This window comes from Hemitrygon akajei, chromosome 6 (assembly GCF_048418815.1).
Source record: "Hemitrygon akajei chromosome 6, sHemAka1.3, whole genome shotgun sequence".
Classification (NCBI taxonomy): domain Eukaryota; kingdom Metazoa; phylum Chordata; class Chondrichthyes; order Myliobatiformes; family Dasyatidae; genus Hemitrygon; species Hemitrygon akajei.
This window is the reverse complement of record NC_133129.1, coordinates 35,066,573-35,085,491: the sequence shown is the minus strand read 5'-3', so window position 1 is coordinate 35,085,491 and position 18,919 is coordinate 35,066,573. Positions and strand designations below refer to the sequence as shown.

General features: G+C 41.4%; 1 protein-coding gene across 1 annotated transcript in view; it reads left to right on the top strand.

Moving 5' to 3' along the window:
• dctd (dCMP deaminase) overlaps positions 1-18,919 on the top strand; it is a 58,208-nt gene that overhangs the window by 9,229 nt on the left and 30,060 nt on the right. Inside the window, exons 3-4 of the mRNA XM_073048069.1 lie at positions 3,707-3,842; positions 13,668-13,784. Coding sequence (XP_072904170.1) covers positions 3,707-3,842; positions 13,668-13,784 — 253 coding nt within the window. The remainder of the gene's footprint in view (positions 1-3,706; positions 3,843-13,667; positions 13,785-18,919) is intronic.

Below are 18,919 nucleotides of genomic sequence, written 5' to 3'. Positions count from 1 at the left end.
TGCATACAGTACTCCAATTTAAGCCCCATCAAAGCCTTGTACAACCTCAACATAACATCCCATCTCCTGTACGCAATACTTTGATTTATGAAGGCCAGTATGCCAAAAGCTTTCTTTATAACTATTTCTACCTATGCCACTACTTTCAATGAATTATGGACCTGTATACCCTTTTACCACACTCATCAGTGCCCTTACATTTACTGTGTAAGACCTATCCTGATTGGTCCTATCAAAGTTCAAAGCTCTTGCGCTTGTCTGCATTAAATTTTATTTGCCATTTTTCAGTGCATTTTCCCAGCTGGTCCAGATCCTTATAGTCTTCCTTGCTGTCCACTACACCCCCAATCAGCAAATTTGCTTATCCAGTTAACCACATTATCATCCAGATCATTGATATAGTTGACAAAAAACAAAGGACCCAGCATCGATCCCTGCAGCACTCCACTAGTCAGACCTCCAAGCAGAGAGGCAACCATCAGCTACCACTCTCTGGCTTCTCCCACATAGCCAATGTCTGATCCAGTTTACTAACTTGTCTTGAATGTCAAGTGACTGAAGCTTTCTGACCAACTTACCATGGAAGACCTTGTCAAATGCCTTGGTGAAGTTGATGTAGACAAGATCCACTGCCTTGCCTTCATCAACTTTCCTGGTAATTTCCTCGAAAAACTCTTAAGATTGGTTAGACATGACCTACTACGCACAAAGTCATGCTGACTGTCCCTAATCAGTTTCTGTCTATCTAAATACTTGTATATCTGGTCCCTTAGAATACGTTCCAATAACTTTTCCACTACTGATGTCGGGCTAAATGGCCTACTGTGTGCATACATCTACTGATGCTTCTGGACACATCATCAGTGATGTTCCTGGAATCATCGGGTGTTTCGGGTCTTTCAACATCATACATCCTTCTCCAGGTGACCCAGCCGGGGCTGATCAGACCCCAGCTTGTGTCCAGATGGCTAGCTACACATGATTCCATGGCTCCCTTCTCTTGAGCCACAGCCACCTTGAGGCCCTCTCTGCCGCATCGGTGGTACTGTGGATGGCTCTCCTCTTCCTCTCTCCCTCGATGCCCAAATTGCTGTAGGCTCTGGCGAATCCCCTACAACCAACTTCCACTGGGAGACACCTCGCTCTCCATCCAGCCTGCTGGCAGTTACTGACCAGTCTTGCATACTTAGATAGCTTCCTTTCCAAAGGCCTCTTCCAAGTGATCTTCCCATGGGAATGTCAGCTCCAGCATCACCACCTGCTTCGTAGACTCAGACACAAGGACAATGTCTGGTCGCAGGGTGGTGGCTGCGATATGGACGGGGAACCTCAGCTGCCTTTCGAGGTCCACCAACAGCTGCCAGTTCCTTGCAGAGTTCAGGATACCTGCCAATGTTCTTTTGGAGGGTCGGGACCACTTCGCCAACTCCACTCCTGCGCTGATGGCTTCAGTGATGGTCTTCAGGATCTGATCATGCCTCCATTGGTACCATCCCTCACCAAGTGCCCTTGTGCAGCTGCTGAGGATGTGCTCCAAGGTTCCTCGCTTGGAACACAGTGGGCATGCTGATGACTCTGCTTTGCCCCATGTGTGCAGGTTTGATGGACTTGGAAGCACATCATACACTGCCTGGATGAGAAATTGGATGCAGTGTGGCTTGGCTTTCCAAAGCTCAGCCCAGGTCACTTTCCTCTCCATTGCATCCTCCGATCTTGTCCAAGCTCCCTGTTACTTCATTCCCACCGCCTTGCAGGTTCTCCTTTCCTCCACTGCTGCTCTCACCTCCTCCTGAACTAGCTGGCGCCTTTCCTTCCCTCTGGTGGTGTCCATTTGGGGAGTTGGAAAGGATCCTAGCCCAGCTCTGCCTTGTGTGACCACTCCCACCAGCCTCCTGTGACGCGGTACAGCTTCCTCTGCCCTCCACTTCCTGCCAGTCCTCACTTGGATCCCTGCTCTAGCCACCTTCGGATCACTTGAGTCCCTGTACTTAATCACTTCTCTGGCTCTTGTAACTTTGAATTCCTCCTCCAGGGATTTGAAGGGCAGTTGCAGTTTGTTGTGGTGTCCATAGATTGCGATGCTGCTCAGGCTCTTTGACAGCCCCAGCCATCTCCTGAGGTGGTTGCGATGTGCCTCCTCTCTAAAGTTTCGACTGTCGAGATCGGAACTGCATAGACGAGGAGGGGCCACAGGATTCTGGGAAGAATGCCATGCTGATACACCCAGGCTTTGAATTTCCCAGGTAGGCCAGACTTGTCCACAGATTTCAGCCAGCCATCCAACTCAGTGCAGGTCACCTGAATGGATGCCTTGTCCCTTAGAAAGCTGTCAAAAACCTTACCTAAGCTTTTCTGTGATGGATGGGATGGCTGAACCTGCGATGCTGAACTGGAACTTGTTTTCCATCTTGCCTTTCCTCAGCACCATAGATCTTGATTTGGCTGGTTTGAAATGCCTCCGGGCCCACTCCACCAGCTTTTCGAGCCCCTGCAGAATCCACCGGCAGCCTGGGGCTGATTCTGTGGTGACTGTGAGGTCATCCATGAATGCCCTGATGGGTGGTTGCCGTTGAGCAGAATCCATTCTGAGCCCTCTGCACTCTGGTTCAGCAGACTGAGTGAGCATCTTCATGGCTAGGGAGAACAGTGTCACTGAGATAGTGCACCCTGTGATGATGCCAATCTCCACCTTGTGCCAGCTTGATGTAATTGCTCCTGAAGATACCCTCATCCTGAAGTTGCTGTAATAATCAGCAATAAGGTCTCTGATTCTGCTGGGGACGTGATATAATTTCCTGGTTTATTTTTAGAGCCTTTCTTAAACAGAACAGCATTAGCTATCGCTCAATACTTTGGTACTTCACTTGTTGCTAAGAATGATTTAAGTATCTGCTCAAGTCCCTGCAGTTCTTGCATTTGTCTCCTACAGTCTCCAAAGGAACACTTTGTCAGGCCCTGGGGCTTAATTTGCCTCAAGACAGCAAACACCTCCCCTCTAATCTCTATAGGGTTCATGACCTCACTGCTGCTTTGCCTCATTTCTATAGACTCTGTCTGTCTCCCAAGTAAGTATAGATTTAAGATCTCCCCCAACTCTTTTCACTCCACACATATCATTCTAATCTTCCAGAGGACCAATTTTGTCCCTTGCAAATCCTTTTGCTCTTAATATATCTATAGAATCCTTTAGGATTCTTCTATACCTTGTCTGCTGGGGCAACCTCATGCCTTCTTTTAGCCCTCAAGTGTTCTCTTGCATTTCTTATATACTTCAAATACCTCATTTGTTCCTACCTGCTGAGACCTGCTGGGCACTTCCTTTTTCTTAAACACGGCCTCGATATCCATTGAAAACCAAGGATCACTGGACCTGTTATCTTTAACTTCTATTCCGACAAGCACATACCAGCTTTGTATCTCAAAATTTCACTTTTGTAGGCCAAGTACACCTTTACCAAAAAAACAGCTTGTCCCAATCCACACTTGCCAGATCATTTCTGATGCCTTTAAAATTGGCTTTCCTCCAATTTGGAATCTCAACCTGCAGACCAGACCTATCCTTTTCCATATTTATTTTTAAACCAATGGCATTATTAGTTTAAAAAGTCTATTGACCTTTTGATAAAGACATGAACTGTGAGGCTATATTTTGTGGATTGAAGTTCACTAATATGAACGAGTGATCTATTTTTTCATTTAAATACAGGTTGGTGCTTGCATTGTCAATTCAGAAAACAAGATCGTTGGCATAGGATACAATGGAATGCCAAATAGATGCAGTGATGATTCTTTACCTTGGGCAAGAACTGCTAAAAATAAACTGGACACAAAATATATGTATGGTAAGTATTGTAATACATAAACATTGTAAAGCTCAGTTATTTTAACTCCAGTATTTAATTTCTGTATTGAAACAGTTTAAAATTAATATTGAATTAAATTATTTGCACTTGCCAGAGCATGACTAGCCTCTTGTGGATTACAGATATGGGATCTGTAGAAGCAAAGAGCAGTACTTTGTGTACAGGGTTTGGATTCGTTTGAGAGAGGGTTAAGTTGCAGTTTACATAAAGGTTGCATTGGGCAAGTCATGTGCAATGTGCCTGGAAGGCCAGCCATGGTGGAACCACACAGGACCAATGATGTCTAGTCATATTGTCCATCTTCAGTGTATTGTACCTAAGTGTGCAATACACCAGTGTCTTCCCTCTGGCTGTGAGATTACTTAACTTCCTGCCATCTGCCAGGTCACAGGAAGCGCCAGTAGCATTGTACTGTTTACTTTTTAAATGTGTCATAAATATACCTTATTATTTGTTAATTTATTTGTGGTAACATTATTTTGTGTTGACTGTGAGTTATATATTCTGTGTTGTGCACCATGGTCCAGAGGAACATAGTTTTGTTTGGCAGTATGCCTGTGTATGGCTGAGTGACAATGAGCTTGAACTTGAACCTGGTATTTCATTGAAGCTGATATGATTATTTTTTAGAATCCCAAAGGCCTAGATTGAGTGAACATGCAGACAAGGTTTCCAATAGTGGAAAAATCTAGGACGAGAGGGCACAGCCTCAAAATACAAGTACATCCCCTTTAAAACAGAAGTGAGGGGGAATTTCTTTAGCCAGAGGAGTGGTGAATCGTGGAATTTGTTGCTATGGATGGCTGTGGAGGCCAAGTCATTGGCTATATTAAAAGCAGAGGTTGATCCGTCATTGATTAGTAATAGTATCAAATGTTATGGGGAGAAGAGATGAAATTGGGGTTGAAAGGGAAAATAGATCGGTCATGATAGAATGACATAGCAGACTCGATGGGCTGAATGGCCCAATTCTGCTCTTCTGCTGTATGGTTGTATTGTATATTTTTTTGTGATTGTAACCAGTAATGTTGTACTTTTATCTAATATTATATGTGATACTGAGATGCTGAATTTGATAGTTTTAATCGTATTTTTGATTGAGTGGAGCATATGTTTTAATGTTGAATCTTAACTGTCTCCACTGGAGATCTCCAGTGATGATCCAAATGCCAGGTTTGAGTCCACTGGTCGCAGCATGAAACTTGCATGAAGCAGTAGTCAATTTAGCAGGCATAACTCACTCTGCAGCTAGTCTTTTTAAAAATTTCATGCCAGCTTTGAGAGTAAATTGGGCTTAAAATATGGAATAATGTATTACAGGATTATATAGTATTTAGGCTATCTTCCTGTTGGAATACAAAGTTCATCTCTTTGAAAATGGTTTTACAGAGAATATTATAAGAATGTTATTTCTCCCTCTGAACTCTGATGTTGATGGTCTTGTACCTCTAGAAGACTGTCAGTTTCTTTTTCTAAACAGATTCAAAAGGATTTTCTTTTATTAATAACATATGCTTTGTGTCTGAAAGATTAAAATGATACATTGAGTGAAGGCAAATGGCGTGGTGCATCTGTATTTCAGAAGTATGTTGAGAAGGATAGAAAATCTAGATGTGTATAAAAACCTGTGTTAAATTAATAGTACTCTTTAGAAGCAAGCTTTTGTGGGCCATCAGTGATTCCTGTTGTACACACCATAGCCCGATTTGGTTCTTTATTTTTCCCAGTTTGCCTCGCCAAACTGGAGCATCGGACAGTTGGGGGGGGGGGGGGTAGATGTGTTGATGTTTCAGGTTAAAAGCCCAAATCAGGACTGAGAGGGGGAGAAGTAGGTAGTTATAAAGAGGAGAGGAGGAGTGGTGCGACTTGGACCAGAGGTGGTTATTGTAGGGAGTGAAGGATGATGAGCAGATTGGGCCAGTTAGGGGAGGGGTGGAGTTGGGAGGCAGAGGCAGGTAGATATAGCTGAAAGCAAACCAGTGGAAAACTAAAGAAGGAAGAAGGAGCTATGGAGGGAAAGGCAGAGATAGAGATAGCTGAGGAGGGCGTTAGGCAGGAATACAAAGGCTATTGATGCTGGAATCTGATAAGTAAGGAAGGTCCCAGTGGAAACCACTGGATGAGACCTGAAGAACAGATGGAATCAGATGAAAGGTGGGGGTGTGGAAGCTGGTAAGTGAAATGTGTGGGTTGTAGGTGGATGGAACCATAAGGGGATAAGGAATTAAAAAATGGGTGATATTGAGCTGGAAGGTGGATATAGGAAAGGAGACAAAATGGTAGGACCAGGGAAATATCAGAAGGAGAAGGGAAGGGGCGGGAGGGGGAAGCATGGATAAGTGTTAATTGAAATTGGGAAATGCAGTGTTTTTACCATTGGCTCATAAGCTACTCAGACAGAATAGGATATGCTGTTCCTCTAGTTTACATTAGGCTTCACCAAACTGTTTCTAAAATATCAAACTTTGTGGTCTTTTATTGACATTCTTTTTCCTCATCTGCTTAACATCAGTGCTTGAATTAATGTATCTTTTGCCTCATAGGCTCCAACTTTTGTCTTTCTCTTGATTTGAAGCTATAGCTTGGTAACATCCATTTTTTTCCTCTGGTAAATATTGGCATGCACACTGCATTACTTGGTATCGTTTTTTTTAAAAACCTTTTCATGTTTGCAGTTCTTTTGATCACAAAAGCCTTTTTGTCATTTTGGGTCAATACAAGTTGAATGGTGCTTGAGGTGGAGGCTGCTGTGCCCAAATCAGATTCTGAAAGGTATTTGTTAAAGACTGATAAAGGCTATTTAGTTTGTTCTCTCATGCATCTAGTAAGATCCAACAATCCAAAGTAGTAACTGTGCAGGGTACTCAGATTCTGAAATTCAGTTCCCTGATGTCAAAGGAATCGAGTTTCCAAGGTGGAGTTCAGCGCGTCCATGTTTTTATATGACACATTCAGCAAGTTCAACAGTTTCTTCTCCAAAAAAACCTGTCGAACAGAAGAATACAAGTTGGTGTGTGGTACTTGTCTAAAAGAGGATTACTTTTATTGACAGAGCCCAGCTTTTAATTTCATTACACTGAAATTCTCATATAAGAAAAAACCTTTTAATTTTGAATCGGTTTTGATTTGTCCATTATCATGATCCTTGGGTTATCAGTGTAGGGTTGAATTAGATTGCCTATAACTAGTGTGTTCTTTTTTAAATTGGCAGAGGGGTTAAATAAAGGCTATGAGGGAATACAAAATCAAACTGTTTAATATTTTTTAATCTCAAGACATTTCCAAAGCAGTGTTATAATTGTCAGAGTTACCTGGTATCTGTAGAATAACCATGTGGATGCAGGAGAGGAAAGTAAATTATATCCAATGTATTCTCATCTGCTCTCTGTGTTCACTTCAACCTTTCAAAAACAACAAAATATTAAACTTTGCTTCAGAACTGCACTCTTAATTGCAGTTAGCTCTTAATTACAACTCGGGACATTCCGGAGTTTAATTCTGGTGCCATTCTGTAAGGAGTCTCTGTACATCCTTCCCGTGGAATGCGTGGATTTTCCCTGGGTGGTCCAGTTTCTTCCCGCAGTCCAAAGAAGTATTGGGTTGGTTACATGAGTGAATCTGCAGATGCTGGAAATAAATAAAAAAACACGAAATGCTGGCAGAACTCAGCAGGCCAGACAGCATCTATGGGAGGAGGTAATAATGACGTTTCGGGCCGAAACCCTTCATCAGGAGTGAAGTAACATGGGATGGTTGAGGGGAGATAAAGAAGTGTGGGGAGGGATAAAGTAGAGAGCTGGGAAGTGATAGGCTGGAGGGAAATGGGCTAGGCGGAAGGTGGAGAATTATGGGAAATAAAAGAGAAAGAAAGTTAGGGCTGGGGGGAGAGATTATAGTGAGGGGGGAAAAAAAAGAGAGAAACAGAACCAGACTAAAATAATAAATAGGGATGGGGATAAGGGTGGGGGGCAGGGGTATCAACGGAGGTCAGTGAGTTGACATGTCTGTCCATGGCCTCCTCTACCATCAAGATAAGGCCACATGCAGGTCGATGGAGCAATACCTTATCTCCCGCCTAGGTAGCCTCCTTCCTGCCGGCATGAACATCCAACTCACTGACCTCCATTGATACCCCTGCCCCCCACCCTTATCCCCATCCCTATTTATTATTTTAGTCTGGTTCTCTTTTTCTCTCTTTTCCCCCCTCACTATAATCTCTCCCCCCAGCCCTACCTTTCTTTCTCTTTTATTTCCCATACTTCACCTTCCCCCAGCCCATTTCCCTCCAGCCTATCACTTCCCAGCTCTCTATCCCTCCCCACACTTCTTTATCCCCCCTCAACCATCCCATGTTACTTCACTCCTGATGAAGGGTTTCGGCCGGAAACGTCGTTATTACCTCCTCCCATAGATGCTGTCTGTCATTTCGTGTTTTTTTTATTGGGTTGGTTAACTGGTCACTAAGTAGTCCTGTGATTAGGTTGCTGGGGCAGAGTAGCTCGAAGAGCTGAAATGACCTACTCCACACTGTATCGCTAAATAAAATAAATATATAGAACATGTTAAGGCAGGACGTGTAAATATTATTCCATGCAATTTACTACAATTCTACTGCTGAACTTGAATCCTTTAAAGCAGAGGTTCCCAACCTTTTTATCTCATAGACCCTTACTGTTAACCAAGGGACCATGGACCCCAGGTTGGAAACCCTTGCTTTAAAGACTCTGACAGCCACTTGTGTCAAGATGAAAATATAAATATTTATTACAAGATCCTGCCTCAGTGCCACCCTTTGAAGGTTCTTAGACTCTTTCTCCATTCTTTAAGAGGTCTGATAATTTGACCTCCAGTCACAACAGATTTGGTTAACATTTTGTTATATCTTTGGAGTGAATGACTATTGTTTTCCCATGTTAAATTAAGATAATCAGATTCTGGGCATATGACCTTTTGGTCACCCAACCAAAGATAGATAGAGATAGATAGATAGATACTTTATTCATCCCCAAGGGGAAATTCAATGTTCCTCCAGTATGATATCACATAAACACAAGACAGACCAAAACTAACTGACCAAAAAACCACATAATTATAACATACAGTTACAACAGTGCAAAGCAATACCATAATTTGATAAGAGCAGACCATGGGCACGGTAAAAAAAAAGTCTCAAAGTCCCAGATAGCCCATCATCTCACGCAGATGGCAGAAGGAAGAAACCTCCAACGTGGCAAAACTTCCCGATGCAGCCTCTGGAAGCACCCGAGCGCAGCCAACTGTGAGTCCGTCCGAAAACTTCCGACAACTTCGTGCCTCCGACCAGCCCTCCGACACCGAGCACCGAGCACCATCTCTGCCGAGTGCTTCAACCCCGGCTCCGGCCACCAAGCAACAGGCAAAGCCGAGGATTCGGGGCCTTCCTCTCTGGAGATCTCTCCGATCGCTCAGTAGCAGCGTCAGCAGCACAGGCATGTCAGAAGTTTCGCCAGATGTTCCTCCGTGCTTCACACATCCGTCTCAATCAAATCAGGATTGTGCACGGCCCCTACTTACAGATAACGGATATTCCTTACTGGAGTGGCCGCTGCGCCCTGCGTCGTCGCGCCGCCATCTTGATGGTGGCCTCCATCAAGAGCCTCCATCTCTAGCCTTGATGGAGCTGGGTTTGAAACCATTTTACACACATGCAGTTTTAGTGTTTTTCTTTCTTGCTTCTTTTAAAATAAATAACAGAAGAGCAGGTCATTTGCCCTGTTGGGTCTATATTGGTTCCTAGCAGAGTGATTTGATCAGCCCTATTTTCCTGCATTTGTTGCCCATAATCCTGCAGGTTATTTTTGTTGAAGTGCCAATCCAAATTTACATTTGAATGCTGTATTTCTAACACCCTAGTTGGCAGATTCCAGTTGATGAGTAATTTTTATTACTTTTCCTTTCTGTCCCAGATTTTAATTTTATGAACCCCTAATCCTTTAGTTCACTAAAGGGTACTGCTTCCATTTGAATATCCAATCTGCATCATTCATGGCGATGTATTCAAGGACACTTTCAACCTCTCATTGCTACATTGGAAGGTTCCCACCTACTTCAAAAGGGCAACAATTATACCAGTGCCCAAGAAGAGCAGTGTGAGCTACCTTAATGACTTGTCTAGTGGCACTCACATCTGCGGTGATTAAATGCTTTGAGAGTTTGGTCACAGCCAGAATCAATTCCTGCCTCGGCAAGGACCAGGAGCCCCTGCAATTTGCCAATTGCCACAATAGGTCTATGGCAGACGCAACCTCAATGGCTTTTCACATGGCCTTAGATCACCCGGACAATACAAACATCTATGTCAGGATGCTGTTCATTGATTGTAGCGTAGTGTTTAACATCATCATTCCCACAATCCTGATTGTAAAGCTACGGAACTTGGGTCTCTGTGCATCCCTCTGCAGTTGGATCCTTGATCGGTGCTGATTGATATTAATAACTCCTCCTCACTGATCATCAACACTGGTGCACCTCAGGGATGTGTGCTTAGCCCGCTGCTCTACTCTCTCTATACCAACGACTGTGGCTAGGTATAGCTCAAATGCCATCTATAAATTTGATGATACAACCATTGTTGGCAGAATCTCAGATGAATACAAGGAGGGCGTACAGGAGAGAGATATTCCAGCTAGTTGAGTGGTGTCACAGCAACAACCTTGTCAGTGTGTCCAAAGAGTTGATTGTGGACTTAAGAAAGGGTAGGACGAGGGGTCACAAACCAATCATCGTAGAGGGATCAGAAGTGGAGAGAGTGAGCAATTTCAAGTCCTAGGGTGTCAAGATCTCTGAGGATCTAGCCTGGTCTCATCATATCGATGCAACTATAAAGAAGGCAAGACAGTGGCTATGTGTCTTTAGGAGTTTGAGGGGATTTGGTTTGTCACCTAAGACACTCAAACTTCTACAGATGTACCATGGAAAGCATTCTGACAGGCTGAATCACTGTTTGGTATGGAGGAGGGGGCACAAGATCAAAAGAAGCTACAGAAATTTGTAAAATTAGTCAGCTCCTTCTTGGGTACTAGCCTTGTAGTATCCAAGACATCTTCAAGGAGAGTTGTCTCACAAAGGCGGCATTGATCATTAAAGAACCCCCCCCCCAATATCACTCAGGACATATCTTCTTCTCACTGTTACAGTCAGGAAAGAGGTACAGAAGCCTGAAGGCACACACTCAGCTATTCAGGAACAGATTCTTCCCCGTTGCCATCCGATTCCTAAATTGAACACATGAACACGGCTCACTTTCATTATTTCTGTTTTTGCACTATTATTAATTCAACTATTTAAATTAAGTATTTACACTTACTGTAATTGATTTACTTATTTCCCCCTTTATTATCATGTATTGCATTGTGCTGCTGCTAAGTTAACAAATTTCACAACATGTGCCAGTGATAATAAACCTGATTCTGGTTCATGAATTTGTGTACATTAGAAAACAATTTATTCAAAGGAGAATAAACACAGCTTCTAAAGCCTAATCTTATAATAGTTTACTTTTGCTCTCTATTATATAGAAAATACATTTAAGCCAAAATGTAAAGATTTTAATTATTACTCATGGTTTGGCACCTTTTGGCTAATTTGATTTGTTTTCAAGCACTTACCTTTTTCCTAATTATGACCAGTAGATGTCACTGTCATACCACGTTTTATGGAGCGAGGGGAGAGATGGCACTGCATTCTTTTCAAACTGCCGTGTGTAGGAAGGGACAATAATACTGATTTATCAGCTTGAATGTGTTGTCCATCTACAACACAGTACAGCATCCATGTTAATGCATGCAGGAGTGGTGGGAGCTGATGAAAAATGTGGCCATATGTCCTTTGTGTTGCAGTGAAGTGGGGTGGTTGAAGTTTTGCGGTCAAATCCAACACTGAATTCCCATTTTATTAGTTTATCGCTTCACTCCGTGAAATGATAGCTGAGAGCCACTTCCCCTGTCCCACAGCACCAAGTGACTGATGTCAAAGATATGAATTGCCAGTGTGTAAATTGAATTATGTAGTGCAGAAGAGAAGCTCCTCGAGTCGTAGATTGCCACAAGTTGTGCCTTGCAAAAAGTGAGAATATGAAACCTGGAATTTTCAGTGAAGGAATTGCTACATTTAGACCTTCATCCCTTGTTAATCATCAAGCAGGAAGTTAGGACTGACACTTGGAGCTCGACTTATCTTTACTTTTTTGGAATTGTACTGTGGAAACAGACCCTGGCTTTTGATGTCCATCCAATACCCTTTTATGGCATGGCATTTTAACTGCAAATTAAAATACATCTTAAATATTATGAGTGTACTCGCTCCAGCACCCCTCCCTTGGGTTGTATGTTCCAGATTTCAACCACCCTCTGGGAGCAATACAAATTCTTTCTCAAATCTCCTATCTCTTATCTTAGGTCCATGTCCTCTGGCCACAAACACTTCTGCTGTGTGCAAAGTTTTTTTAAAACTATGTACTCTTTCTATGACCTTCATAATTTTGTATACTTCAGTCTGGTCAATCCTTGGCTTTCACTACACCAAAAAAAAACCCCATCCCAGCTCTCCCTTCTGCATCACGTCTTTGGCCATGCATTCTTATCACCGATCCTCCTCTTCCCATCCTCACCAGTGTGTGGCACTATAATCCAGTGATTTGTAAAGACTGAGCTGCTACAGAGCTTGTTTGTAATGTTTCATTTGTAAGGAAAAACTGTCCAGAGTGGGTTTAGTGTAACCTGTTTGGAATATATTAAAATAGATTAAGCTAGATTAAGAAGTGCATTCGTAGGGTCTGTAGTAAAGAACTTTTCCCTGTAAAGGGTATAGTTTTTGGTAGAAGAGGTGGCAGGTTTGAGAGGGACATATTGAAAATGGTCAACTCTTTTCTTGGCCCTCTTTAAATGGTATTGGTGTTGGCACATTAAAAAAAAGTGACTTTCAATGCTTAGGAGCTTTATATAATTTTTACAAAACATATTAGTGTCTCATTCACAGTTGTAAGCCTTGGGAGTTTTGTTGAACTTGTGGCAACATACTGATGACAAAGTCTTACTGTTGCATTAAATCTGATACCCAGACTTGGAGGGTTAGGGAGAATGGGACAAAGATGAGATGCCTTCACTATCATTTCATTTTTTTGGTTTTAATATTTAGCTAGTTCTTCTATAAGTAACCTATCAGATTCATCAACAATAGTGTTTTTATCTTTGTTTCTTTGTTCATTTGTGGAATGTGGGACACTGTTGACAATGCTGCCACTCACTGCCCTGTTTGGTTTTGGGAGTTGCATGCATTGTAGTCATATTGAGTAAGGATGGCAGATTTCCCTGGAGTAAGGGAGAGAGATGCTGAATGATTGTGTGGATTCTTGTTTTAGTGAGATAGAAGGGGAGTAATTGGTGGGGGTGCAGAAGTGCAACACAAGAGGTGTAGAGTGATGGATCCCTTTGGGATGCTGATGTGCGGGGGTATGTCATCTAGAAAGTGTGCTTGTGTCTCTAGGTAAGTATCCAACGTTTGAAATTTTCTACAAATTTGTATTTTCTATGCATTATGACAGTAGCTGTACTTCCCAAATTAGATTCAGGGCACTTTGAGTTATCTTGACAGGGGTTGTGTGCACATCTCTTTTGAATAAAAACATAGGGAACTGGTCATTTGATCTTGGTTGTGACTGAAAGCTCTCTTTAATCACGTACGTGATCAGGATTAATTGTGTGAGAAGTTGTTTGGCTTATGAATCTTATTTTTAATTCATGTATGGCTTTTTATTTTCTGTTCCAGTTTGTCATGCGGAATTAAATGCAATTCTGAACAAAAATGCTAGTGACGTTAAAGGATGCACGATGTATGTGGCCTTATTCCCTTGTAATGAATGTGCTAAACTCATCATCCAGTCAGGTAAAGATTTGCAGTCACTCTGCTTTCAATTTTCTTCATTTGTATACCAGCATTCAGCTCAATAACTCATTACAAAGCATGTATATTTTTTAAACTCGTACCCTTTGTCTGAATGAATCATACTATCATTTTGCAAAAATTATCTGTTCCTGTCACCAGACAATGTCAGGTTTCCATTGACTAATTGCTACACTGTGCAATTCTTAACATGTTTTTTAATTTAAATCAACAACCTTCTAAAGCATTGGCTGCCAAGTAAAAACACCGCAGAGTGCATAATTAATGTGAAGATCTTACGCTGTGAAGACCCTAAGCGCACAATGAAAGATTAATGGAGAAATCTATAGTTGAAATTGATTGAGTTTGCAGGTGACCATCTTCTGCTCCATTAGAGATGCTGATAATCAGGATAAATTGGGATCGCGTTCTCCCTGTCATCCTTGTTTGACTTGTTTCCCTATCCCTCCTAAATCGTGCTGATCTTTTGTATTGTTGGGAAGGGAAAAGAGTAGGTGTCACCTTTCTGTAGTCGATCCAACTGGCACGTTTACAACATAAGACCATAAAACCTAGGAGCAGAATTAGGCCATTCAGCCCATAGTGCCTGCTCCGCCATTCCATCATGTCTGATTTGTTAACTCTTTCTCCTGCCTTCTCCCCATAACCTTTGACGCCCTTATTAATTAAGTACCTATCAGCCCCTGCTTTAAATATATTTATTTTATTTAGAATACAGTGTGTAACATGCCCTTCTGATCCATCAAGTCACACTGCCCAGCAATCCACCTATTTAACCTGTTCATCTTTGGACTTTGAGAGGAAATCAGAGCACCTGGAGGTAACACGTGTGCATGTTGAAATGATGTGCAAACTTTCTTACAGAGGACGCCAGAGTTGAACTCCTCATCTCTGTTCTAAAGGGGCATCCTTTTGAGGCTGTGCCCTCTGTTCCTAGACTCCCCCATTATAGGAAACATACTTTCCAGTCTACTCTATCTAGGCCTTTCAGTATTCAATAGGTTTCAATGAAAATTTCTTCTTCCCCCCCCCCCCCCCCACCATTCTTCTAAACTCCAATGAGATTGCAAATTATGACTATGCATGTACATCAGATAGTGAGTAGCAGGTGCCATGGTTTACCCATCTCCTTTATAAACTCCTTCCTTTCTTCCTCCTTCTTCTCAATGTCCAAAGAACCCTGGTTAAATTTGTCCCTTTTGTGACCTGGCTGAGGTTGACAGACTTGTATCCAAGCAAAAAGCTCCTGGTTTTTAATGCCCTTTAATAGCCAGACTTAGTTTAATCCTTCTGTCGACTTGAACCAGTCTGACCATTCTCCTCTGACCCCTTTCATTAGCAAGCCATTTTCACCCAAAGAACTGCTGCTTACTATACGATTTTTCTTTTGTTTTTCACACCATTCTCTGTAAGGTCTAGAGACTTGTGTGTGGAAAATCCCAGGAAATCATCAGTTTCTGAAATACTCAAACCACCCTGTTTGCAGATATCTCATCAGCCAATCATGTGGCAACAACTCCATGTAAAAAAGCATGCAGACATGGTCAAGAGGTTCACTTGTTACTCAGACCAAACATTAGAATGAGGAAATCATGTGATTTAATTACTTTGACAGGGAAAGATTGTTAATGCCAGATGAGGTGAACCTCGAAATGGATAGCCTATAGCCTCAGAAGACCATGAACATAAGCTCAATGGTCACTTTATTTAGTACAGGAAGTATCTAATAAAGTGGCTACTAAGTGTATACATGGTGCTAGGAAGAATAGAAACAGTTAATCCAGAGCATTATTTCATAATAGATCACAGCTATAATACTCTGAGATGCAGTTTGCAGTAATGAGAGGTAAGTTTCAGGCTGATGTCGGAAAGCATTTCTTATCTATGCATGAAATAGTCCTTTGACTGCTGCAGTCATATAATTACATTGAGTCTGCAGCAAAGAAACAAGCCATTTATCTCAAGTGGCTAAGCTGCTGTTTATCCTTCACAGGAGCCTCCTCCCATCCCTCTTCATTCAGTCCAATTAGCACATCCTTCCATTCCTTCCTCCCCCATGTGCTTAACCAGCCTCTCCTTAAGTGCATCAGTGCTGTCTGCCTTAACAACTACTGTGACAGTATGTCCCATATTCTCACAGTTCTAGATAAAGAGGTTTCACTTCAGTTCCCTGTTGTATTTATTAGTAACAATCTTTTTACTTATGAACACTAAGTTTTGAGTTGTGTGCAAGTAAAAACATTTTATGCCTACTATCTTCAACTTTTTCTGAGTACTTAACAGGTCATTCAGACCCTCTCTTCTGTAGAGAAAAGAACCCCTACTCTTTCCTGATAAATATAACCTCTCAATTTGCAATCCTCTTTGTGATTTTTTTTCCTTTCTACAGTGTCTGCATATTGTTTTAATAATATAAAGGTCAGTACACCATGCAGTCTAACCAAGTATGTTTAGTTTCTCTGCTTTTCAGTGTGGTTCCCCAGTGCTATTCTTTTCATGGCCTTGATAACCTGAATTGCAACTGCTCCCAGTTTTGTATATTGGTAGCCTTAACCTCTCTGCCCTTTGATGCCATTTAATATCTTGTTATCCAGATACTATAGTCTTCCTGTTACTCTGAGCAAAATGTTACCTCTCACATTTGATGTGTATTGAAGTTCATTTTTCAATTGCATGCTCATCCTGAGAGTTTAATAATAGCACATTGCTATTTGTTGCATCCTATTTCAGTGTTAACCATTTTCCTCCCTAATTTAAGATGCTCTCAAATTTTGAGATAATGCTTTGATTCTGTTCCCAAGGTACTAATGTAAATTCTGAATGGGAATAGCATTATCAATAGTAGAGATGGAATACTAAATCCACCTTTTTTTTTCTTTGTAATGTATTTTGGATCCTGTCTGCTCATTCCATATTCTCTGACCTTGTGTGCTTCTGTTTTGGGGTATTGTTATTGTTTGAAAATAAAACTATACAGCTGCCACAAACTTTTTGAAAGAAATTAATATTGGTTGACCAGAACATCTTAAATAAGGAAATGGCATTTTAATTAAGTTGAGACAGATCCTGGCAAAGATTGACCAGGAACAGATCAATCCTTGCAGATAGAGGAATTCTGTGGAACCATATTAATGATCATTTGGAAGGCCAGAGAGTAATCAGATAGGATCTACCCTTCACATAATCATGGTAGCTCTATCTGACCAATTTGATTGCTATCTTTTCCAAAAAAAAAGTCTAACTATTGATGAGGGCAGATGTGAGATATATGGACTTTATTGTGGCCTTTGTCAAAGGTCCCACATGGGAGACTGGTAACAGAGGATGGTTCCTGTGGGGGGAGAGCCTAAGATCAGAGGATACAGCCTCAGAATTGAGGGGAATCCTTTCAGAATAGAGGGATTTCTTTAGCCAGAGAGTAGTAAATCTGTGGAATTCATTTGTACAGACAGTTGTGGAGGCCAGCTCTTCGGATAGATTTAAGGCAGAAGTTGATAGATTCTTGATTAGTCAGAAGGAAGGAGATTGGGCCTGAGAGGGAAAATGGATAAGCCTGAATGAAATGGCGGAGTAGACTCGATTGGCCAAATGGGCTAATTCTGTTCCTATATCTTATGGTCTTATGATGGTAGTGGATTGTTTTTATGATTGCATGCTTGTGACAATGGATGTTCCGTGCAGATTTTTCTTTGGAAATGAAATTGCAAATAGTTTATTATTGTCACATGTACTGCAATGCACTAAAAAGCTTTCGTTTGCATGCCATCTGGACAATTTCTGAATGATGTTGGCGGTAGGAGGTATGATCATTAGGTTCACAGATGACAATGAAGATTGCTGAAGTTGTTAGGATGGAGAGTGGTCTTGGACCATAGGATGAATCAGTGTGTTGGTGAAACAGATTGCGAAATAAGAAATGGAATTTAATACAGATAAATGTAAAATGATACATTTTGGGTATACCAATGAGGGTAGAATATAAACAGAATGGTAGGATCTTGGGGGATATTTGAGAAATGGAGACCTTGATGTACAAATCCAAAGATCCTTGAAGGTGTCAGCGCATGTAAATACTGTAGTTAAGCAGGCTTATGGGATATTGGCCTTCCGGAGCACCGAATGCAAGTAGAGATGTTATGGTCCAAACTTCATAAAGCCTTGATCAGACTTCCGCCAGAGTACTGCACCATTTCTGGTCACTATACTATAGGAGAGATATGATTGTGCTGGAGAGACTGCACAGGTGATTAGCCATGATATTACCTGGGATGGAGTATTTCAGTTGTGAGAGGTTGGCTTGTTTTCCCTGGAGCAAGGAGATTAAGAAGGATCATGATTGAGGTATAAGAACAAATTTATGAAGGTTATAGGTAGGGTAGACAATAAGAGAACTTTCCCCATAACAGAAGTAGATGAAATTTGAGATTTAGAGCAAGGGTTAAGAGATTTGTAGAAGATCTGAGAGAATATTTATCTTCCAGAGAGTGATGAGTACCTGCAGGATACTGCTTGAGGGAATGGTGGAAGTTGAGTTGCTGACTGCATTTATGAAGTGCCAAGGCAATCACCTGCATTGCCTAGGTATAAGCGGTTTTGGGCTAAGTGCTGGAAAATGTAATTAATAAGGATTGGTGTCTACTGGTTGGCATGGACATGTTGAGTTGAGTGGTCTTTTTCTATGCTATTATGCTGTATAAGTATACACTTTTCATTATATTTAAGCTTGCATTTTTGAGTAAAGGTTGTACTATTTTTCATACTTGTAATACATAAACCAAAATATTCTGTCCATCATTAATGACTGAATTGGAATGACTTGAGGTAGAATATCTCCTGGGGCGCTGGGTAATTGGGGACAATCAAGCTTCCACTTTATGTTCATTTCTAACCCTCCATTTGTTTACTGTTGTTAGCTGTAAATTATATCTAAAGCTAATAGAATCATTTGACACTTATTATTAATTAGTTGATGGATTAGTATGATTTTAAATTAATTAGCAATTACTTTGGTTGTTATTTATGCATGGTGGATACTTATTTAAGGCAGACTGGATCCATTTATTAGCTTCCTGCATCATCTGTTTTTATCCTTGTTAGTAGCCCATCTATCTCATAGC